This window comes from Pristiophorus japonicus, chromosome 11 (assembly GCF_044704955.1).
Source record: "Pristiophorus japonicus isolate sPriJap1 chromosome 11, sPriJap1.hap1, whole genome shotgun sequence".
Taxonomy (NCBI): Eukaryota; Metazoa; Chordata; class Chondrichthyes; family Pristiophoridae; genus Pristiophorus; species Pristiophorus japonicus.
Genome location: NC_091987.1, coordinates 67,199,304 through 67,224,650, shown reverse-complemented (window position 1 = coordinate 67,224,650; position 25,347 = coordinate 67,199,304). Strand labels below are relative to the sequence as shown.

The 25,347-nt window shown below is 42.6% G+C and overlaps 1 protein-coding gene across 1 annotated transcript in view; it reads left to right on the top strand.

Moving 5' to 3' along the window:
* Positions 1-3,077: 3,077 nt before the first annotated feature.
* The window catches only part of LOC139276060 (sodium/potassium-transporting ATPase subunit alpha), a 68,027-nt gene continuing 45,757 nt past the window's right edge, over positions 3,078-25,347 (top strand). The window contains exon 1 of the mRNA XM_070893482.1: positions 3,078-3,216. Within this exon, the coding sequence (XP_070749583.1) occupies positions 3,205-3,216 (12 nt within the window). The 5' untranslated portion in view covers positions 3,078-3,204. The remainder of the gene's footprint in view (positions 3,217-25,347) is intronic.

Here is a 25,347-nt window from a genome sequence, read left to right as displayed (position 1 = left end):
ACAACCCACCTTCTGCCACTGTGGATAGCTACCTTTTATCCCTACTCTCTGCTTTCTGTCTTGAAGCCAGCTAGCTATCCATTCTGCTACTTGTCCCCTGATTCTGCATTCTCTGACCTTGTTCATCAGACTATTATGTGGTATCTTTATTGAAGGTCTTTTGAAAATCTAGAATAATTACATCTGTTGCATTACCATTGTCTACTCTCTGTTACCGCTTCAAAAATTCAATGAGGTTGGTCAAGCAAGATTTTCCCTTTTGAAATCCATGCTGACTATTCATTATTATATTTTTGGTTTCTAGATGTTCTATTTTCTTCTTTAGCAGGGGTTATGTTATTTTTCCTACCACCGATGTTAAGCTGACTGGTCTAAAATTCCCTGAACATGTTCTATCCCCCTTCTTAAATAGATATTACATTAGCTATCCTCCAGTCCTCTGGCACTACACCTTTTTTCTAATGAATTATTAAATATGTGCAGTAATGCCTCTCCCATCTCTTCCCTAGATTCTTTTAAAATGCATGGATGCAATGCATCTGGACCAGGGGTTTTATCCTTTGAGTTTGATTAGTTTATTTAATATATCGTATTTGCCCTTATCATGCACACCCCTGCTGTCTATGTATGTAACGAAAGAACATTTTCTTAGGTAATGTAAGCCTCTTTCCTTACCTTGTCTTTTGACAAATCCCACACAAGAGATTAGTGTGCAAAATTAAAGCACATGGTATTGGGAGTAATGTATTGACGTGGATAGAGAACTGGTTGGCAGACAGGAAGCAGAGAGTCAGAATAAACGAGTCCTTTTCAGAATGGCAGGCAGTGACTAGTGGGGTGCCGCAGGCTTCAGTGCTGGGACGCCAGCTATTTACAATATACATCAATGATTTAGATGAAGGAATTAAATGTAATCTCTCCAAGTTTGCAGATGACACTAAACTGGGTGGCGGTGTGAGCTGTGAGGAGGATGCTAACAGACTGCAGGGTGACTTGGACAGGTTAGGTGAGTGGGCAAATGCATGCAGATGCAGTATAATGTAGATAAATGTGAGATTATCCACTTTGGTGGCAAAAACAGGAAGACACAATATTATCTGAATGGTGACAGATTAGGAAAAGGGAAGGTGCAACGAGACCTGGGTGTCCTGGTCCATCAGTCATTGAAGTTTGGCATGCAGGTACAGCAGGTGGTGAAGAAGGCAAATGGCATATTGGCCTTCATAGCGAGAGGATTTGAGTATAGGAGCAGGGAGGTCTTACTGCAATTGTACAGAGTCTTAGTGAGGCCACACCTGGAATATTGTGTTCAGTTTTGGTCCTCTAATCTGAGGAAGGACGTTCTTGCTATTGAGGGAGTACAGCGAAGGTTCACCAGATTGATTCCCGGGATGGCAGGACTGACATATGAGGAGAGACTGGATCAACTGGGCATGTATCCACTGGAGTTTAGAAGAATGAGAGGGGATCTCATAGAAACATATAAAATTCTGACAGGATTGGACAGATTAGAGGCAGGAAGAATGTTCCCGTTGCTAGGGAGTTCCAGAACCAGGGGTCACAGTCTAAGAATCAGGGGTAAGCCATTTAGGACCAAGATGAGGAGAAACTTCTTCATCAGAGTGGCCAACCTGTGGAATTCTCTACCGCAGAAAGTTATTGAGGCCAGTTCGTTAGATATATTCAAAAGGGAGTTAGATATGGCCCTTATGGCCAAAGGGAATGGAGACAAAGCAGGAAATGGGTACTGAGGTTGAATGATCAGCCATGATCTTATTGAATGGAGGTGCAGGCTCGAAGGGCCGAATGGCCTGCTCCTGCATCTAATTTCTCTGTCTCTGTTACCCTCAATTGGTCCCTTATGGCTTTATTCATCCATGGAGTCTCATTAGTGTTTAGTTTGTTCTTTCCTTTTAGCGGAATATATTCGTGGCACTCTGTAGAATACAGTTTTAAATGTTTCCCATTGCTATTATACATTCAGATTTCCAATATCTGCAGTATTGTGCTTCTGTTTAGAGTACCTACTACAATGGATGGATTGTTTAAATGTAGCTCCCTGTGTAATTAAGTGTTCACCTTTGAGGGTTCTGATCTATAACTCAATTGCTATTAAATGATTTACATAGGCTGTGTATAGAAAGGGCGATTTCCAGCAGAGGGCGAACAAAGACAAGCGTTCCCTTAAGAATTGAATTACTGCCCCACTGACACTATTTGTCCGGTTCGCTCCGATCTCTAGCACGCAAGTTTGTCGTCTAAACATTCGATAGAAATTGCAAAGGAAACAGATTGAAGCATTTTGTCTTCTGATTTTTAAGACACTTAAGACACACGTAAGATTGTTTTCTAATCTCGAGAAAAGGAATATACATAAGTATTGCTCAATACTAAAGCAGACAAGGCACTACTGTAAATTCCCGACCAGTTTTCGGTTCGATTGAAGTCCTCGAGTTTTAGTTTACCGTAAACTCCTTTTGAAGCCACTGCGGCCTCAGTTCTCTCTCTCACGCAGACACAATAATAAGTGTGAATTGAAGAAAAATACGTGTTGCGCTATTTTAAACTTTTTTCTCATTGATCTCTGCACCGCTCCCAAGAAGAAAACATTGGCGTTCTCCACCCCCGCAGCAAGATTCAGCCTCTGGAATGAGTAAAGTTGAGAGGTGTTTTTTTCTTGATGTACACGCCAAGTTGTATTTTTCCTAAAGAAAGTATTGGTGTCTCGATGAATAATGTATCTACTGTTTGTTTGCCAATGTTTTGGATATGGAACACTCTGAGATTGATGCGCCGGGTATTCTTGTTGTTCGGGCTGGCCTCCTGTCAATCATCCGTTGCTCGCGGCACATCGGGCGGGGCTCGCGATGGCGTCGTCTGGCTCCGCGTTCTCCTGTCAATCACCCGCTGAAATCGCTCTGATTGGACAATACTGGCAGCGTGTCCCCGATCGCCGTCGGCCCTTATGATTGGCAGACAGACGGCGCGTTTCTATTGGTTGATGCCGGCGCGGTGGGCGGGACCATTCCGGGAAAGTTTATTTAAGGGCTCGCGCCCGCGCTTTAGCCACATTTCATCCGGTTCCGGTGGTGAGGGAAGTTTTTGGGTGCACGTGTGCTGGAAGCAACTTCACCTCACTTCATCATCATCTTTACTCACTTTTTTAAACTTTTATTTATAGTCTGATCGCAACCAGCAGGAACAATGGGGAAAGGGGTAAGTAAAGGCGACACTTGCACCTACAGGTGGTACAGCGAGCTGCGGTGGGGTTGGGGGTGAGTGGAGGGCGAGGAGGCCCTAAACAGTCTCCGGTGACGGACTCGGGGCAGCGTGTAACCCGTCAGGATTCTACATGGGAAACTCTGATCTTTGATCTCAAGGCTTGAGGCAGGTGAGTGACTCCTGTAAAAAGTGTGCCAAGTGCATCATGTCACCAAGGTGAGGAAGTTACTAATTCCGGAGCCAGTGCAATCTCAACTAAGAGGGGACTTACTTGCTGGTGAGTGTGTCTTGGTTTTTGAGGGCAGACAACAAGTTGTGCCGGGCGCAGCAGCGTTCTCGGAAGCTTGAATCATCGTCACATTCCCTCAACCAGTCGACAAGTTTAATGTCACTAAGTATGTTGCAAGGAATCTGAGCGAATCGTCATTTATTTCCAGATTGCCATCCCAGATAGAGAAGCACAGTAATATTTTGTGTGCCATGTTTCTGATTTGGTGGTGATTACACGGCAAAGGGTATTGGTGAGAGGCAAGATTGTGTAGGAGTGAATGTTCCAATCAATTCTGTTGTTAACATTGAGATTAAACCACATGGGGCAGGCTGCTGGTAGTAGGTCTCCTGCGTAACTGTTAACCGATAGGTACATTATCTGGTGAGTGTTTGAGATTTGGCCAATTTTATATAGCACCAATTAGGGGATGTAGTTAATACAGAGGAGGACGGTAACAAAATACAGGACGACGTTAATAAGCATGCAGAAGGGCGTATGTGATATAATACATTTTGGTAGGAAGAATAAGATCATCACATACTCCTTGGAAAATCTGTCTAAATGAGAAACAAGTGGATCTGGGGATACAGGGATACTAATCACTAAAAGTTGAGCCGAAGGTTAGGAAGGTCATTTTATTTAAAAAGCAAACAAAGCACGGGTTCATTTCTAAAGGGAAAGAAATGAAATGCAGAGAAGTTATGTTAAACTTGTGTAGAACATTGATTAGACTACACTTGGAGTACAGTGAACAGTTCTTGTCTATATTATAAATGGAATATAGAGGCACTGGAGAAGGTGCAAAATAGATTTACTAGAATTATACCAAAGCTGAGCGGTTATATATCTATTAGGAAAGATTGAACAGGCTGGAGCTCTTTCTTTAGAAAAAAAAAAGGTCTAAGGGAGGTCTTCAAGATTATGAAAGGATTTGATTGAGTATACGTAGAAATGTTTCCACTTATGGCCCTTAGTTCTGGTCTCGCCATAAGTACAAGTTGGTCACTACTAAATTCAATAGGGATTTCAGAAGAAACTTCTTTACCCAGAGTGTTGTTAGAATATGGAAGTCGCTACCACTGGAAGTAGTTAAGGTGAATAGCTTGGATGCATTTAAGGGGAATAAGCACAAGAGGCAGAATGAATAGAAAGATATGTTGATGAGGTTAGATGAACTAAGATGGGAAGAGGCCCATGTGGAGCATAATCACTGGCATGGATCTGTTGGGCCAAATAATCTGTTTCTCTGCTGTTAATACTTGTAACTTTGATTGTTTTGATTGCTATTAAATCATAAGTTTAATTCCAACAAACTAATGCCACTGTGTCTGCTTAGTGTATTCCTGCTCTGCAACTTAAGCCAGAGCGCAGTTTTAAAGCATGCTTGGCTGAAAAATTGAGGTAATTTCCCATATTTGGCAATTGCATCCTTATTTCATGTCTTTTTGGTTCCAAATCAGTTTTGCCACATCAGTGCCATAGTTCAGGTACAGTAATAGCATAATTTCCATGGAGCAAAGGACGTACGCTTTACTTTAGAAAAAAATCAAACTAATTATTACCATATCATTCCGTATTGCTAATCTGTTAGCAATCGTGATATGTCGACTCTTGATTCTAAAAATAAAGTGAATTTTATTCTGGCCAGAAGCTGGTATGTAGTGCTCATTATTGCATTTGAGTGCAAATCATGGATCTCTACAACCCCCCACCACTCCATGATAGCCAGTGGACTGTATAATGGTGGCATTTTTCAGGGGTCCATGTAGGAGGAGTGCGGGCAGAGGGATTGCAGAGAAATTTTGTGTGTTTAAAATGTGTTGATGAGGTGATTGCTGTGTGTAAGACTGAATGGAATTTCAAAGGATTGCTCTAAGTTATGGCTCTAAATTGGAGCAGTCATCTTGCCATTTCTGAAGTTCTGGTGTGGTAATATGATGGTCAATCGCTGAGTCATACTTCTGTGCCTGAGCCTAGGAAATATAAAAAGTTTTTTTTTTCCCCTCCTTTTTTCAGGAGATTGGCTCTAAATTTTAACATTTTACTTTTTCCAGCAATATTCTTTAAACTTTATTATACTGTACTTCTACCAGTCTCTGAATCACATGAGCAAGTATATAATGTGAAGTAAGAAATGCAACTGCCAGCTGAGGAGAAAGTATAGAATCTTAAAATGAATAGTACAGTATTACACTGCAGAATAACAATTGGGATGGTGCAGAATATCATTTACTTCTGCTGTACCTTTAATAAGCCAATAATGTAAAAATAACTTTTGTTTTGCAGTCTCAACCTGACTCCGGAACATAGAAACAGGAGTAGGCCATTCAGCCCCTTGAGCCTGTTTGATCATTGTTGATCTGTGCCTCAACTACATTCATTTGCTTCTGCTCCATATCCCTTGATACTCTTGCCCAAGAGAAATCTATCAATCTCTGTTCTGAAAATTTCAATTGACCCAGCAATCTCAGCATTTTGTGGACATGAAAAAGTGCTTCCTGATTTCATTTCTAGATGGCCTAACTAATTTTAAGATCATACTTCCTCATTCTGGATTCTCACACTTATTTCTCTGTATCCTATTGAATCCCTTTATCATTTTAAACACCTCAATTCAATCAAATCTCAACTGTCTAAAGTCAGGTTTATGCAACCTATCATAATTTAACCCGTTAAATCCTGGTATAATTCTGACTAATCTTTGTTATACCCCTCCATGGCCAATGTATATTTCCTGAAGTTTGATGTCAAAACTGAATGCAGTACTCCAGATGGGGTCTGACCAAGTACAACTGAAGCATTCTGCCCTCTCCTTTGGTTAACAATTGGTAAAATAATGGGACTAAAGGCAGACAAGTCCCCTGGACCTGATGGCTTACATCCTAGGGTCTTAAAAGAAGTGGCTGCAGAGATAGTGGATGCATTGGTTGTGATCTACCAAAATTCTCTGGATTCTGGGGCGGTCCCAACGGATTGGAAAACCGCAAATGTAACATCCCTATTTAGAAAAGGAGGCAGACAAAATGCAGGAAACTATAGACCAGTTAGCCTAGCATCTGTCATTGGGAAAATGCTGGAGTCCATTATTAAGGAAGCAGTAGCGGGATATTTGGAAAAGCATAATTCAATCAAGCAAAGTCAGCATGATTTTATGAAAGGGAAATCATGTTTGACAAATTTGCTGGAGTTCCTTGAGGATGTAACGAGCAGGGTGGATAAGAGGATGTAGTGTATTTGGATTTCCAGAAGGCATTGATAAGGTGCCACATAAGAGGTTACTGCACAAGATAAAAGTTCACGGGATCGGGGTTAATATATTATTAGCATGGATAGAAAATTGGCTAACTAACAGAAAACAGAGAATCGGGATAAATGGGTAATTTACCAGTTGGCAAACAGTAACTAGTGGGGTGCCGCAGAGATAGGTGCTGGGGCCTCAACTATTTACAATCTATATAAATGACTTGGATGAAGGGACCGAGTGTAATGTAGCCAAGTTTGCTGATGATACAAAGCTGGGTGAGACAGCAAATTGTGAGGAGGACACACAAAATCTGCAAAGGAATATAGACAGGCTAATTGAGTGGGCAAACATTTGGCAGATGGAGTATAATGTGGGAAAATATGAGGTTATCCACTTTGGCAGAAAAAATAGAAAAGCAAATTATAATTTAAATGGAGAAAAATTGCAAAGTGCTGCAGTACAGAGGGACTTGGGGGGTCCTTGTGCATAAAACACAAAGTGAGCATGCAGATACAGCAGGTAATTAGGAAGGCAAATGGAATGTTGGCCTTTATTGCAAGGAGGATAGAGTATAAAAGCAGAGAGGTCCTGCTACAACTGTACAGGGTATTGTTGAGGCCACACCTAGAGTACTGCGTACAATTTTGGTCTCCGTATTTAAGGAAGGATATACTTGCATTGGAGGCAATTCAGAGAAGGTTCACTAGATTGATTCCGGAGATGAGGGGGTTGACTTAGGAAGATCGGTTGAGCCTATACTCATTGGAGTTCAAAAGAATGCGAGGTGATCTTATCAAAACATACAAGATAATGAGGGGACTTGACAAGGTGGTTGCAGAGAGGATATTTCCACTTATCGGGAAACTAAAACTAGGGAACATATTCTCAGAATAAGGGGCCACCCATTTAATACTGAGGAAGAATTTCTTTTGACGGTTGTAAATTTGTGAAATTCTCTGCCCCAGAGAGCTGTGGAGGTTGGGTCATTGAATATATTTAAGGCGGAGATGAACAGATGTTTGAATGATAAGGGAATAAAGGGTTATGGGGAGCGGGCAGGGAAGTGGAGCTGAGTTCATGATCAGATCAGCCATGATCTTATTAAATGGCGGAGCAGGCTCGAAGGGCCAAATGGCCTACTCCTGCTCCTATTTCTGATGTTCTTATAATCCCCTTTAAATTAAGGCCAACATCCTTTTGATGATTTGTGCCTATGCATTAGCTTTTAGTGATGTATATGTGAACACCTCAATCCCATTGCTCCTCCACAGCTCCCAGTCTCCCCATTAAGAAAATATGCCAAGTTTTGACATTTGAAGATCCAAAGTGAATGACTTCACACTTTCCCATATTGAACTCTTATCTGCTATAGTTTTCCCACTCACTTAGTCTGTCTGTCTCTTTGTAACTTCCTGTTGTCATCTACACAACTTATTGTACCTCCTAACTTAGTGTCCTCTGTAATATTGGTGTGCAACTTTGTATTCCTTCATCCAAGTTATTAATATACATAGTGAAAAGCTGAGGCCCCCATGTACAGATCCCTGGCGAACACCACTCTGTCACATTCCACCAATTGGTGAGTGGTCCCTTTATCCCTACTCTCTGTCTCCTACATCCCAAATAATTATTGGCCAATTTTTCTTATTCTGCTAGTGACTTTCTTGTTATTTATATTGCAATATTCATAAAATTAATGCATTAATTTATCAACCTGCCTGATCTTTTATTAATGAATAAATATATGGCAGAGTGCAGAATTCCCTGGCTTCTGGGGAGGTCCCAGCAGATTGGAAAACTGCACATATAACGGCCCTATTTAAAAAAAGGAGGCAGACAAAAAGCAGGAAACTATAGACAAGTTAGCCTAACATTTGTGGTTGGGAAAATGTTGGAGTCCATTATTAAAGAAGTAGTAGCAGGACATTTGGAAAAGCAACATTTGGTCAGGCAGAGTAAGCATGGATTTGTGAAAGGGAAGTCATGTTTGACAAATTTGTTGGAGTTCTTTGAGGATGTAACGAACAGAGTGGATAAAGGGGAACCAGTGGATGTGGTGTATTTGGATTTGGGTTACTGCACAAGATAAAAGTTCACTGGTTTGGGGATAATATATTAGCATGGATAGAGGATTGGCTAACTGTTTTCTGTTAGTTTCGGGATAAATGGTTCATTCTCTGGTCAGCAATCAGTAACTAGTGGAGTGCCACAGGGATCAGTGCCGGGACCCCAACTATTTTAATCTATATTAACGACTTGGAAGAAGGGACTGAGTGTAACGTAGCCAAGTTTGCTGACGATACAAAGATGGGAGGAAAAGCAATGTGGAAGGAGGACACCCAAAATCTGAAAAAGGACATAGACAGGCTAAGTGAGTGAGCAAAAATTTGGCAGATGGAGTATAATGTTGGAAAGTGTGCGGTCATGCACTTTGGCAGAAAAAAATCGAAGAGCATGTTATTATTTAAATGGAGAAAGTTTGCAAAGTGCTGCAGTACAGTGGGACCTGGGGGTACTTGTGCATGAAACACAAGGATAGTATTCAGGTACAGCAAGTGATCAGGAAGGCCAATGGAATCTTGGCCTTTATTGCAAAGGGGATGGAGTATAAAAGCAGGGAAGTCTTGCTATACAGCTATACAGGGTATTGGTGAGGCCACACCTGGAATACTGCGTGCAGTTTTGGTTTCCATATTTACAAAAGGATATACTTGCTTTGGAGGCAGTTCAGAGAATGTTCATAAGGTTGATTCCAGAGATGAGGGGGTTAACTTAGGAGGAAAGGTTGAGTACGTTGGGCCTCTACTCATTGGAATTCAGAAGAATGAGGGGTTGATCGTATCGAAATGTGTAAGATTATGAGGGGGCTTGACAAGGTGGATGCAGAGAGAATGTTTCCACTGATAGGGGAGACTAGAACTAGACGGCACGATCTTCGAATAAGGGGCCACCCATTTAAAACTGATGAGAAATTTCTTCTCTGAGCGTTGTAAATCTGTGGAATTCGCTGCCTCAGAGAGCTGTGGAAGCTGGGACATTGAATACATTTAAACCAGAAATAGACAGTTTCTTAAACGATAAGGGGTTATGGGGAGCGGGCAGGGAAGTGGAGCTGAGTCCATGATCAGATCAGCCATAATCTTATTGAATGGCGGAGCAGGCTCAAGGGGTCGTATGGCCTACTCCTGTTCCTATTTCTTATGTTCTTATTAGTATGCAGTGTATTGTGCTACAATTTATTCCATATATGTTCATGGCTGTGATGTCAAGTAAGATGCTGATAAGATACTTGGGTACTTCCTGATACTTCTTTCCAATCTTGATGGACATAACAGCTGGACTATTGTCTTGTGCTTCCCAGTGGTAATTTTGGGAACTGCCTTAGAAGGTGGTCAACATTCCTGGCTGGCCACTGAGAATGGTGCCGAGGTCAAGAACATTACATTTGGGGGAGGGGCTGAAAATTTGTTTTCTTTACTTCTCGAAATGCTGAGGATTGTACTTTCTCTACCATATTGTAATTTGTGCACGTGTTTGGCATGGTAATGTTCAAATGCAAGCTAAGGCTTGACTCATAGAGGGAAAGTGGGAAGCAAATTGGGATTTGTTTTCTGACTAACTTAGGGTTTAGGCCAGAGGCCATACTTGGTTATGAAATCCTGTTGCTGAACATATCTGGAGTGACAGCTTACTGTTTAATTTTAAAATCTGAATTAACTTGTCTTTGGTTTAATCTTTGATTGTAGCCTGGCATCATGGAGTCTGAGGTGTTGAGAAACAGAGTTGTTCATACAAGACTGCCAACTCGTCACTTGTACGTAGTTGATCCAAAGGAGGATTTAGACCTTGAAAAATATGTTTCTGTGACCTGTAAGGGAGTAGTTGCAAGTCATGGTTACTGAAGTTTTTTGGGGGGTATAATAAATCTCTGCACAATGTAGGGAGGGAGAGTCATTGGATTATTCAAGCAACTTTTTGTGTAAGTTAACTTGCTAAAACCCTCTGTTTTTAGGATTGTTGCATGAATTGAGATACTTGCACCCCTCCGTAAAAGTGTTAAGAAAGTTAAAAACATCTGGTCGCTGAGGAATGCTGTTTTAATCTGATGTCCTTCTGTACTTGGCGAACTGAGGACAAAAATAGTACAGGTTAATATCAGTGTTAAATTATATGGCTGGTAGTGAAGGCAGCGTAGAGAAGAGCTCATGCTCAACATAATTATCTGCTCCCAACTGCTTTTTTGTTGACGCTTTTCTAGGTAACTGCTGCTGTTTGTAGTAATTAAAATAGAATGTTCAAATGCTAGCTGTATTGCTGTGAATTTGCTGATGTGACAGGTTAAAGTAATTCTCCCTATCCTGGGAAGGTGAATTAAAACACTGCCACCAATACCCATAATATCCTTTCCAAAACTTGCTCCACTCCTCATCATCATAAGGTAGTGGTTCTGAAACTGGGGTCTGTAGAGACGCTCCAGGGGATCCACGGAATAATGTGAAAGTGCTTACCGAGCAGGAAATTTATCCAAACGGCAATTTTTAATGGGGCTTGTTTGGAGGTTTGGCAGCTTGGATCTCCTGCAGTCGGTCAACAGACTCCTGCAATCAACATTGAGCAAAGATTTCACCCATTCCCACTCTAGTACTAATCCCAGCCTTCCTGAGGATCTAAGCAGTTAGAGATCTGGTCGTACTTTAAACCAGGTGGCTCTGCACAAATATATATTGGGCACTTGGGAATGGTTTGCTGATAGCAGACATTGGACAAAATCAAACTACTTGCTGGGGCTGCTTCAGATGTGTGATTTCAAACTACTTCATGTCATTGGTAATCTGATGTGGACACTTGTACTCAGTGAGAAAATCTCTGACTCCCATGAAGTGCAAGATGAGAAATAACAATCTCTGAAACCTCACCAATTCATTGAAATGTGTAAGATAACAATGATCATGCATCACTTCCAAAGGCATTGAAACAAAGGGCATCAGTTAGTCACCATCTCTTTTCAACATTGATCAACCGTTTATTATGAAATCAAAATGAGTAAGCACACTCCAGAGCCATTATGAAATAAAATACATTTTTGGAAGTTAATTTTACCAAATGTCACTTGTAAAATAGATAACCTTGCAGAGTTAAAGCTTTTAATCTCTCTCTCTTTTCTCTGCTGTTTGTGTTTCTTTCTGCTGCTCATTATACTTAATTGCAGCTCACATTTTCTCCTTTCTTATCCCAGTGCCTCCCCAAACATGACCAAATCTGAGTTAAGGATTGCGTGTCGTTCTAGCCACCCCAATATAGGAAATATATTGGAGCCATAGGAATGCTGTCGCTAAGATTAACTAGCATAATTTTAGTTATGAAGAAAGGCGATTAAGGGGGAGGAGCTAACGGGTTTTCAAAATTGTCATTGTCAAATATCACACCAAGGATAGACAGACACAGCAGAGAGAAGCAGGCATGACATCTCCATCTCCCTGATAATCTAAGTAAATACTCGTTTTCTTAAAAGCATTATTAAAACACTTTCATATTATAGTGTATAATTTAGATTATGGGGCGGGTCTGTGATTACTAATCAATTTGAAATGGGGTCCTTCAACCAAGAACCACTGCATATAATTTTGCTGGAGTATGCATGCAGGTTGTCCTTTGCTCCCTCACTTAAGTGGCCATTTGTTCAAGATGAATTTTGATATGCTGTTTACACCTGATTCTGACCTGTCCATGTTTGCAGGCCCCCCCCCCCCCCCCCCCCACCCGTACAAAGATGCTGAAGGCAGTTATAGTGCTCTTACAACCAGCTAACAAAGCACAGAATGGGGTTTAAAGCTAGCACTTTCTGCTCTGTAAGGCTCATTTCTGTGTTCTCAACACATGTTGAGGGAAACCACAGATCTTGCAACTTTTGAGTAAATCATACTTCACAAATTTGTCAGTAAATGGGGAAATTAATTCATCACTTGACTTCCTAGATTTTGTCAGGAGATTAGATCATTTGATTTTTAGAAACTCCCGATTGGTTGTTTTTCTCTTTGTCCTACTGTGTGAGAACAATATAATTCAGTGTTGTTGGGAGTCTGGTGCTGCTTGTCTGCTTTGAGTTTACAGGGTTATTGCCATCTGCATAACTTTTCAAATGTGTGCAGGCTCAAAGTGGAAATGGATATTGAGTTTGGTTGTTTTACATTTGGAAAAAATTCTGCTAGGCTACAACTCTGTGAATGGCTTATTAACCTGATGTTCGCAACCTTGGTATCATATTTAACCCTGAAATGAGCTTTTGACCACATATCCGCAGCATAACTAAGCTTGGTGTCAAATTCCGTGTCTTATAATACTCCTGTGAAGCGCTTTGGGATGTTTTACTACGTTAAAGGCACTATATAAATACAGTTGTTGTTGAAGTGGATAAAGTCAGCTGGTGAGCTTTGTGACCAAGCACTCAATTTAAAGTGTATGTGTCTGTTACGTCTCTTGTACTTAAAATGGAGAAAAGTGAGATAAAAGTGAAAAACCGTCACATTCTAATTTGTACAAAAAATGTCCAAGACTGAGTTACCAGAGTTACACAACAGAAAAGGCAGAGAAATTTGGAAGCTGCTTACTAACCACAAAATATAAATAACCTATGAATAGAAGGTGTGTATCAGTCCTAACAGGAGACAGTTATTCTGTTGCAAGGGGAAAAAGTACATGTTTAATATCGCCTTGATCAAACTTGGTGTGTACATTGCTAAGCAGGCACTATATACGACTGCTGGCCCGGCCCAGCTAGCACAGCACAGAGCTGACATTTTGCCAAACATTCCTCACGGAGACCGGTTTTATTTTGTTACTGTAAAGCAGGTCAACTCAGACTCTTGCCTATTTTGTGATTTAAGGGGTATAGTAGAGAGATTCTAGTATAAGTAATGGATTTTCTTGGCAAATCGCAGACTTCAGTGCTTTCACTTAATTCCTGTTGCACGTAACAGTTCAGAGTTTGCCTCAAATCTTTTTCACCAGGTAAATTATAATTCCCTTTGTCTCTGTTCAGTTATTTTAAGTCAAGATCAAAAAATAAACTGGAATTCTCTTTGTCTTAATACTATTAAGCACATTCATGATTGAACCAGAAAACCTGAATTTCACTTGACCTCAGCTGTTAGTGGATGGAGTGTGGAGTACAGTGCAAGCTGTTCAAAGGCAGGAAGAGGGTGGGGATTAACATTAATGCTGCTGTTAATCTTATCAAGAAAGCCAGGTATATGAGCTGTTTGTGATATAACTGATACAATAAAGGGACATCTGTAAACTTCGTCACAAGACTGCAAATAGGGGGTGGAGCGAGGTTACAGCACAATCTGTCGCATGATTAGAATTTAGCTAGAGTGGAGTCAAAAACTTGGGTATTGTGGATGTTGCCTCTTTACTGATTGTACATTGAAGTTATTGATCCTAATTATGCACTCTTGTTGAAGCTGAGTTTTTTGTAGTTATCGTCCAATTCACTCTTAAATATCAATATTTGCTACAAAGGCATATTTGCTTTTTCTAAAATAGGCAAATGCCAAATTGCACAAGAAACGGTAACGGTTGAATATTTGCGCAAGACATATCTACTTGCAGTTAACTACGTATGCCTCGTGTCCTGTGTATTTTAAAAAAAAAATTAATTTTAATAACGAGTTGCACTTTTATGTAGTACCTTTAAATTAGTAAAATGTCCAAAGATGCTTCACAGGAGCAAATGAGACAAAGATTGACACAAAGCCAAAGAAGGAGACGTTGGAACAAGTGATCAAACGCTTGATCAAAGAGGTAGGTTTTGAGAGAGCGAGAGCGAGGCAAAGACATTTGGGGAGAGATTTCTAGAGCTTGAGGCCTAGATGGTTGAAGGTATGGTCACGTCGTGAGGCAAAGAAAGTGGCGTATGCACAATAAGTCCCAGTTGGAGGAACATAGAGTTCTGAGGGTGTGCAATGGCCACCCCACGTTAAACGAATCCACGCACAGGCATCTTCCACCCTTCAATATGTAGTTCGGAACCTGGAATGTCAGGTCCCTCGTTGAAACACGAGTGAACTCATCCCTTTTTGGTGTGGAAGCGGGTCATCCTCGATACGAGGGATTACCTAATACTACTATACTACTACTAGGACAGGAGGAGGCTACAGATATAGGAAGGCGCAAGGCCATGGAGGGATTTGATTACAGGATGAGAATTTTAAAATTGAGGCGTTAGTGGAGTGAATGTAGGTTAGCCAGCATAGGGGTGATGGGTGAACGGGACTTGGTGTGGGTTAGGATGCAGGCAGTAGAGTTTTGGATGAGCTCGAGTTTATGGAAGGTGGGAGGTAAGCCAGGAGAGCATTGGAATAGTTGAGTCTGGAGTTAACCAAAGCATGGATGCGAGTTTCAGTAGCAGATGAGCTGAGCGAGTGGCTGATATGGGTGATAACATGAAGGTGCAAGTCAGCGGTCTTTGACGGAGAGGGTGCGGGGTCGGAATCTGCGCTCCGGGTCAAATCGGTCAGAGGTTGGGAACAGTAGGCATCTGCTGATGAAAGGCAACGAGATCTACTTGTAGCCTGTCCATTTCCTAGTTTGATTGTTGTGTATGCTCAACTTTTAGATTGAGGCGATGTAGTCTTCTGTAAGTTGGTCTGGAGAGTGAAGTGCAGTGGCTTCTGCCACTGTTCAATTGCGAAAAACGCAACAATTTAACTAGAATGTGTGGTATCCAATTTTAGGTATTGCACCGTAGGATGGTGTTCAGGCCTTGAAGAGGGTGTAAAAGTGATTTACTAGAATGGTACCAGGGATGAGGGACTTCAGTTATGTGGAGAGATTGGAGAAGCTGGGGTTGGATCTTGACTTAAACAACTGAGCACATAGACAAAGGGAATTATAATTGACCTGGTCAAAAAGATTGAGGCAAATTTTGAACTGTTCAGTGTTTTGACTTGATTGCTGTTGCACTGAAGTCTGGTTTGCCAAGAACAGCATGGGCTACTTGTACTAAAATCTCTATTCTACCACCTTAAAGCAGAGACGGTTAATAGGCAATTTGATAAAGGTGTTCAAAATCATTAAGGCTTTTGACAGAGTAAATGTGAAACTGTTTCCAGAGGCAACAGATTTAACAAAGAACCCGAGGTGATATGAGGAAACATTTGTTTGTACAGCGAGTTGTGATCTGGAATGCACTGCCTGATAGGGTGGTGAAAGCAGATTCAATTGTAACTTTCAAAAAGGAATTGGATAAGCACTTGAAGGGGGAAAACAAATTACAAGGCTATGGGGAAAGAGCAGGGGAGTGGGACTAATTGGACAGCTCTACCAGTGCCAGCACAGGCACGATGAATGGCCTGCTGTGCTGGATCATTCTATAATAACAGTACCACCTCAGGCTTGCACAATCGTGATTGTAAATAGGGGGTGGAGTGGAATTGAAGCATACATACCAGGAAGATCCCAGGTTTGATTGTGTGCTGAATTAGTTAATCTCGGCTATCTATGGTGGTGATGAAGTTGCTGTAATTGGTGGTCTAGGCTAGGGAAACCATACCAGTCAGAGTTCAGTCCTCATTACTGCCCAGTGCTTATGTGAGTGTCGATATCGGATGAGGCCAGGATCAGCCTATGTTGTCAGATGGTCCCTCATTGATACATTAGCCTGACGATGCTGACTGGCGTCTGTCGTAAGATGAGGTACCAGAGGACCGCTTGTACCCATGGTTCCATACTCCAACATAAGTGTGTTTTCTCGACATGGTGCTGAGAATTTAAGGGGGTAGGAAACTTAATGTAAATTGCACAAAAAGGATATGATAGAGTTAGGAAGATTACAAAGATCTAAAATCAACATTGCGCCTGGAATGAAAGAGAGATCTTGCATTTATATATCACTTTTCAATTCTTTAGGACATCTGTAGTGTCACTATTTATGAAGGCACTCCACAACATTGCAATATGCATACAAAAGTGTTTCAGGTAAAAGTGCAGTGTAGCCTGTTCCCTCAGCTCTTTTTTTTTAAGAACACCTTTGGCTGAATTTTATTCTGGGGGCTTTTGGGGGAATGTTTGGAGAGTAACTCTTACTGTATGCACTTCAAACATAAGTAAGAGGGAGATTGCAGCTCAAGGTAATTAGCTAAGCATAACTAACTGAATACCCATAGACAAATCATATTGAATTGCATAACTTGGCAAGACTAAATATCTCTCAATTTTGCATTCTCATGACTCCACGGATGTAAAAAAGACTGAGTTTAAAAAAATTGGCGTGTTCATTGGACATACTGTTCTGGTACTGGTTAGTAGCCATAGTGTAATGAGCAGAACGAAAACAATGTACTGTGTGGCTGCCAATTTTAGCTTTTGATGTGTATCATTTATAGAATGTGTAATTTGTGCCTGTATTGTGATCTGGTGCTTACAGTGCATGCCCACCTAATTTAAACTGGTGGCTTAATTCTGTTTGAAATGCACTGAGGCGGGAGTCGAGAGAGGCAGCGGCCTATAAAAGGCTCAGCAGTCCGGGGAGCGTCGAGAGAGGCGGGAGTCGAGAGAGGCAGCGGCCTATAAAAGGCTCAGCAGTCCGGGGAGCGTCGAGAGAGGTGGGAGTCGAGAGAGGCAGCGGCCTATAAAAGGCTCAGCAGTCCGGGGAGCGTCGAGAGAGGCGGGAGTCGAGAGAGGCAGCGGCCTATAAAAGGCTCAGCAGTCCGGGGAGCGTCGAGAGAGGCAGCGGACTATAAAAGGCTCAGCAGTCCGGGGAGTCGAGAGAGGCGGGAGTCGAGAGAGGCGTACTTGTGCAGCTCCAGCTGAGAGAAGTAAAAAAAGAAGTAGAAAGAAATCAAAAGGTGACGTCACAGCCAACGTGGTAAGTGATTGGCTGGTGAGTAGTTTTTCTTTTTCTTTATTAGTCAGTAACTTTTAACATTGTTGTCGGCAATTTAAGTGTATCTAAGGGTTAAGTCATGGCAGGACAGCTCGGTCACGTGATATGCTCCTCCTGTACCATGTGGGAACACGGGGACAACACCAGTGTCCCTGACGACTACATGTGCGGGAAGTGTGTCCACCTCCAGCTACTGACGGTCCGCGTTGCGGAGTTGGAGCTGAAGGTGAATTCACTCTGGAGCATCCACGATGCTGAGAATGACGTGAGTATCACGTGTAGCGAGTTGGTCTTACCGCAGGAGAAGGGTCCACAGCCAGCGAGGGAATGGAAGACCAGCAGGAAGAGTAGTGCAAGGAAGGTAGTGCAGGGGTCCCCTGTGGTCATCCCACTGCAAAACAGATACACTGCTTTGAGTGCTGTTGAGGGGGATGACTCATCAGGAGCGGGCAGCAGCAGCCAAGTTCATGGCACCGTGGCTGGCTCTTGCACAGGAGGGCAGGAAAAAGAGTGGGCGAGCGATAGTGATAAGGAATTCAATTGTAAGGGGAATAGATAGGCGTTTCTGCGGCCGCAACCGAGACTCCAGGATGGTATGTTGCCTCCCTGGTGCAAGGGTCAAGGATGTCTCGGAGCGGGTGCAGGACATTCTAAAAAGGGAGGGAGAACAGCCAGTTGTCGTGGTGCACGTTGGTACCAATGACATAGGTAAAAAAAAGGGATGAGTTCCTACGAAATGAATTTAAGGAGCTAGGAGCTAAATTAAAAAGTAGGACCTCAAAAGTAGTAATCTCGGGATTGCTACCAGTGCCACGTGCTAGTCAGAGTAGGAATCGCAGGGTAGCTCAGATGAATACGTGGCTTGAGCAATGGTGCAGCAGGGAGGGATTCAAATTCCTGGGGCATTGGAACCGGTTCTGGGGGAGGTGGGACCAGTACAATCCGGACGGTCTGCACCTGGGCAGAATCGGAACCAATGTCCTCGGGGGAGTGTTTGCTAGTGCTGTTGGGGAGGAGTTAAACTAATATGGCAGGGGGATGGGAACCAATGCAGGGAGATAGAGGGAAACAAAAAGGAGGCAAAAACAAAAGACAGAAAGGAGATGAGGAAAAGTGGAGGGCAGAGAAACCCAAGGCAAAGAACAAAAAGGGCCATTGTACAGCAAAATTCTAAAAGGACAGAGGGTGTTAAAAAAACAAGCCTAAAGGCTTTGTGTCTTAATGCAAGGAGTATCCGCAATAAGGTGGATGAATTAACTGTGCAAATAGATGTTAACAAATATGATGTGATTGGGATTACGGAGACGTGGCTCCAGGATGATCAGGGCTGGGAACTCAACATCCAGGGGTATTCAACATTCAGGAAGGATAGAATAAAAGGAAAAGGAGTTGGGGTAGCATTGCTGGTTAAGGAGGAGATTAAGGCAATAGTTAGGAAGGACATTAGCTTGGATGATGTGGAATCTATATGGGTAGAGCTGCAGAACACCAAAGGGCAAAAAATGTTAGTGGGAGTTGTGTACAGACCTCCAAACAATAGTAGTGATGTTGGGGAGGGCATCAAACATGAAATTAGGGGTGCGTGCAATAAAGGTGCAGCAGTTATAATGGGTGACTTTAATATGCACATAGATTGGGCTAACCAAACTGGAAGCAATACGGTGGAGGAGGATTTCCTGGAGTGCATAAGGGATGGTTTTTTAGACCAATATGTCGAGGAACCAACTAGGGGGGAGGCCATCTTAGACTGGGTGTTATGTAATGAGAGAGGATTAATTAGCAATCTCGTTGTGCGAGGCCCCTTGGGGAAGAGTGACCATAATATGGTGGAATTCTGCATTGGGATGGAGAATGAAACAGTTAATTCAGAGACCATGGTCCAGAACTTAAAGAAGGCTAACTTTGAAGGTATGAGGCGTGAATTGGCTGGGATGGATTGGCGAATGATACTTAAGGGGTTGACTGTGGATGGGCAATGGCAGACATTTAGAGACCGCATGGATGAAGTACAACAATTGTACATTCCTGTCTGGCATAAAAATAAAAAAGGGAAGGTGGCTCAACCGTGGCTATCAAGGGAAATCAGGGATAGTATTAAAGCCAAGGAAGTGGCATACAAATTGGCCAGAAATAGCAGCGAACCAGGGGACTGGGAGAAATTTAGAACTCAGCAGAGGAGGACAAAGGGTTTGATTAGGGCAGGGAAAATGGAGTATGAGAAGAAGCTTGCAGGGAACATTAAGACGGATTGCAAAAGTTTCTATAGATATGTAAAGAGAAAAAGGTTAGTAAAGACAAACGTAGGTCCCCTGCAGTCAGAATCAGGGGAAGTCATAACGGGGAACAAAGAAATGGCGGACCAATTGAACAAATACTTTGGTTCGGTATTCACGAAGGAGGACACGAACAACCTTCCGGTTATAAAAGGGGTCGGGGGGTCTAGTAAGGAGGAGGAACTGAGGGAAATCCTTATTAGCCGGGAAATTGTGTTGGGGAAATTGATGGGATTGAAGGCCGATAAATCCCCAGGGCCTGATGGACTGCATCCCAGAGTACTTAAGGAGGTGGCCTTGGAAATAGTGGATGCGTTGACAGTCATTTTCCAACATTCCATTGACTCTGGATCAGTTCCTATGGAGTGGAGGGTAGCCAATGTAACCCCACTTTTTAAAAAAGGAGGGAGAGAGAAAACAGGGAATTATAGACCGGTCAGCCTGACATCGGTAGTGGGTAAAATGATGGAATCAATTATTAAGGATGTCATAGCAGTGCATTTGGAAAGAGGTGACATGATAGGTCCAAGTCAGCATGGATTTGTGAAAGGGAAATCATGCTTGACAAATCTTCTGGAATTTTTTGAGGATGTTTCCAGTAGGGAACATTAAGATAAGGGAGAACCAGTTGATGTGGTATATTTGGACTTTCAGAAGGCGTTCGACAAGGTCCCACACAAGAGATTGATGTGCAAAGTTAGAGCACATGGGATTGGGGGTAGTGTACTGACATGGATTGAGAACTGGTTGTCAGACAGGAAGCAAAGAGTAGGAGTAAATGGGTACTTTTCAGAATGGCAGGCAGTGACTAGTGGGGTACCGCAAGGTTCTGTGCTGGGGCCCCAGCTGTTTACACTGTACATTAATGATTTAGATGAGGGGATTAAATGTAGTATCTCCAAATTTGCGGATGACACTAAGTTGGGTGGCAGTGTGAGCTGCGAGGAGGATGCTGTGAGGCTGCAGAGCGACTTGGATAGGTTAGGTGAGTGGGCAAATGCATGGCAGATGAAGTATAATGTGGATAAATGTGAGGTTATCCACTTTGGTGGTAAAAACAGAGAGACAGACTATTATCTGAATGGTGACAGATTAGGAAAAGGGGAGGTGCAAAGAGACCTGGGTGTCTTGGTACATCAGTCATTGAAGGTTGGCATGCAGGTGCAGCAGGCGGTTAAGAAAGCAAATGGCATGTTGGCCTTCATAGCAAGGGGATTTGAGTACAGGGGCAGGGAGGTGTTGCTACAGTTGTACAGGGCATTGGTGAGGCCACACCTGGAGTATTGTTTACAGTTTTGGTCTCCTAACCTGAGGAAGGACATTCTTGCTATTGAGGGAGTGCAGCGAAGGTTCACCAGACTGATTCCCGGGATGGCGGGACTGACCTATCAAGAAAGACTGGATCAACTGGGCTTGTATTCACGAGTTCAGAAGAATGAGAGGGGACCTCATAGAAACATTTAAAATTCTGACGGGGTTAGACAGGTTAGATGTAGGAAGAATGTTCCCAATGTTGGGGAAGTCCAGAACCAGAGGTCACAGTCTAAGGATAAGGGGTAAGCCATTTAGGACCGAGATGCGGAGGAACTTCTTCACCCAGAGAGTGGTGAACCTGTGGAATTCTCTACCACAGAAAGTTGTTGAGGCCAATTCACTAAATATATTCAAAAAGGAGTTAGATGAGGTCCTTACTACTAAGGGGATCAAGGGGTATGGCGAGAAAGCAGGAATGGGGTACTGAAGTTGAATGTTCAGCCATGAACTCATTGAATGGCGGTGCAGGCTAGAAGGGCCGAATGGCCTACTCTTGCACCTATTTTCTATGTTTCTATGACTCTAAATCAAACTGGAATCAATTGTGTATGTTTAGGGTCTGCCACAATACAGAAGATTTGGACATCTGTGCAGTTGGCTATACGTTTCCCACCTTTCAATAATAAAAACTTTACTCTATTGGACTATGTATTCGAATGGTGTGGTTTGAGCTGATTAGAGAGATTACTCAAATCGGCCTGGATTTGCGGTCAGAGGCTTCCTATGGGGAAATGCCTCCAATCCGCAAAGAAAATATCTGGGTACCTGGTGGTCCGGGAGTTATGGAGATTCGCTGTCCTGGGCCTCTCCGGTACTCGCTGGTAGAGACCCACGTATCACCGGGGCGAACGCGATTCGCAAGTGCCCCATGTATCACGATGGCCGGCCCAACCAATAAGAGGGGAATCCCCATTCATGCTTATGGAGATTCCGGATGTACGGATGCCCCATAAGCATGAATGGGAATGCCCACAAAAATCCATCTACACATCAAATAAATAAATAAACATTAAATATTTAAAATGAATTAAAATTTGATTTAAGTATTGAAAAATAAATGTAAATGTTTTAAAGGGGCTCAAAATAAACTAACATTGTATGGATTTTTAATATATAAATGATTTCTTGTGTTTTTTTAAAACACTTAACGCTGGTAAAAGCAGGCATATGGCATTAGTTGGGCAAATAGCCCTACTCTCTGCCCGCGGATGCCCTTTTCCCAGGGATGCGGATGATGTCAAGAAAATTCTTGACCGATCGCAGGGAACTTGCACAGCCCTTGCGGGTGCACCTTGTATGTGCTCACGGGGCTGCAAATTACGGCCTAATGGCTGCCTTTAAGTTGACCCAAATTTCAGTTCTCCGAATCTGATCCCCAAAGGGGTCGTTTTCAGTGCTCACTGTTCTTTTAGTAATTTTACAGAGCTATAGGTCTGGGTGGTGTGGGGTAAATTACTGAACTCCTTCACCTCTTCTTAGGCAGTCCCTCGAATGGGAGAGGAGATCATTACTTTTCTTCACCCAATGTGGGAACTAGATCACTGAATTCCTTTGCCCAATTTTTAAGTCAGAATTTGCTTGACTATTTCCTGATGAATAAAATTTTTTTTTCTCCTGATGCCTTTAAGGTCTACGCTGGAATGTAAAGATTACATTTTTCAAAACATTTAGCTATTATCTACAATAATTGGCTGAGAATAATTCCCATGTTTAGACTGAGGCGGTGAAAAAACATCATTCATGAATAAAATGATAATTATAACTCGTGCAGTCTAGCCAGAGATTAAAATTTCTCAGTGTCTTATGACATTGAGAGCAGTTTATGTCTTAATCAGCTGGAGTTTCTTTCTTCTCTAAAAACCAATTTCAGCAGAAAAGTTGCTTGAACAGTCTTTGCCTTTCTGAGGTGACTAGAATTTTGGTTGGCATTTCCTCCAATAAATCAAAAATTCAGTCATTGAGTGATAAACCATTATGAAACTTGACCATTTTAAAATTTGGTACAGTGCATTAGATTTTCTTGTAGGCTGAAGTGTCATGCTCTAGTTTTACCTCATAATTTTGCAGTCCTTATTGAGAGATATTCCAAGTATTGATGAATCATGTTGGCTGTATGGTGTGAGATTGACTATACGGTAAGTGTATCCAGGGGTATGGAGTAAAGGCGAGGAAATGAAGTTGAGGTACAGATTGATTTAAATGAATGGCAAAACAGGCTGGAGGGGCTGAATGGCCACCTCTGTTCCTATAATGGAACTTTTGATATTGGATAACTTACTCGCCGATGCCAGTTTAGATTCCGCCAGGACCACTCTGTTCCAGACCTCATTAAAGCTTTGGTCCAAACATGGAAAAAGAGCTGAATTCCATTTGACCGAGTGTGGCATTAAAGTGCCCGAGTAAAATTGATGCCAGTGGGAATCGGGGAAAAAACTCCACTGGCTGGAATCATACCTAGCACAAAAGAAGATGGTTGTGGTTGCTGGAGGTCAATTATCTCAGCCCCAGGACATCGCTGCAGGAGCTCCTCAGGTCAGTGCCCTAGAACCAACCATCTTCAGCTGCTTCATTCATGTTCTTCCCTCCATCATAAGGTCAGAAGTGGGGATGTTCACTGATTGCACAGTGATCAGTTCCATTCGCAACTCCTCAGATAGTGAAGCAGCCCATGCCCGCATGCAGCAAGACCTGGACAACATTCAGGCTTGGGCTGATAAGTGGCGAGTGACATTTGCACCACACAAGTGCCAGGCAATGACCATTTATAAACAAGAGAGAGTCTAACCACCTTCTCTTGATATTCAACCGTATTACCATCACTGAATCGCCCACCATCAACATCCTGGGGGGGGTCACCATTGACTAGAAACTTAACTGGAGCAGCCACATAAATACTGTTGCAACGAGCGGGTCAGAGGCTGGGTATTCTGCAGCAAATGTCTCACCTCCTGACTCCCCAAAGCCTTTCCACCATCTACAATGCACAAGTCAGGAGTGTGATGGAATATTCTCCACTTGCCTGGATGAGTGCAGCTCCAACAACACAAGAAACTCGACACCATCCAGGACAAAGCAGCCCGCTTGATTGGCACCCTATCTACCACCTTCAACGTTCACTCCCTCCACCACCAGCACACCGTGGCTGCAGTGTGTAGCATGTATAAGATGCGCTGCAGCAACTCGCTACGGCTTCGTCGGCAGTACCTCCCAAACCCGTGGCCTCCACCACCTAGATGGCCAAGGGCAGCAAGCGCATGGGACACCATCACCTGCAAATTCTCCTCCAAGTTACACACCATCCTGACTTGGAAATATATCGCTTTCCTTCATCGTCATTACGTCATAATCCTGGAGCTCCCTCCCTAACAGCACTGTGGGAGTACCTTCACCACAAGGACTGCAGCGGTTCAAGAAGGCAGCTCACCACCATCTTTTTGAGGGCAATTGGGAACGGGCAATAAATGCTGGCCTTGCCAGCAATGCCCACATCCCGGAACAATTTTTTTTTAAAGCTACTTGATCCAAATGCAAAGGGTTTTTTTTTCTAACTGTCACGATTTATAGTTCACGATTCCCACAAGAACCCACCCCTGTAGCTGTTAAGAACTGTGCTAAAATTGTAAAACAATGATGATGGTTATTATGTATTCAGCTGCACTTTCCCCTCATTTTGTTTCTGCAGTTTTTCACATTTTTCTTGCTATCTCAATTTTTGCTTGTACTTTGATAAACAAACTAGTTGTACTAACTTGTAGTCAACCGTCTCTACGCCAAGCTAAGTACTTTTGTCTTGTACATTTAGAACAGAGGTTTCAAAACTTTTCTGTGTTGGGAAAACCGCATTTCAAATACTGATGCTCCTGGGGTCTTCTGACCTAATTCCCCAATAATAATGTTGGTTACCATTGCAGAAAACCTTTGTGTGTATGACTACATCAACAGAAATTACATGTGAATATAATATGTACAGCAACAGCTTGCATTTTATATAGCATTTTTAATACAGAAAAATGTCCCACTGTGCTCTAGAAGTGGGAGGAAAATTGGACACTCAGCCAAAGTGCAGATTAGCGGGGGGGTGAACAAAAGCTTGGTCGAAAAGATGGGTTTTATAGAGCGCCATAAAGGCAGAAAGTGA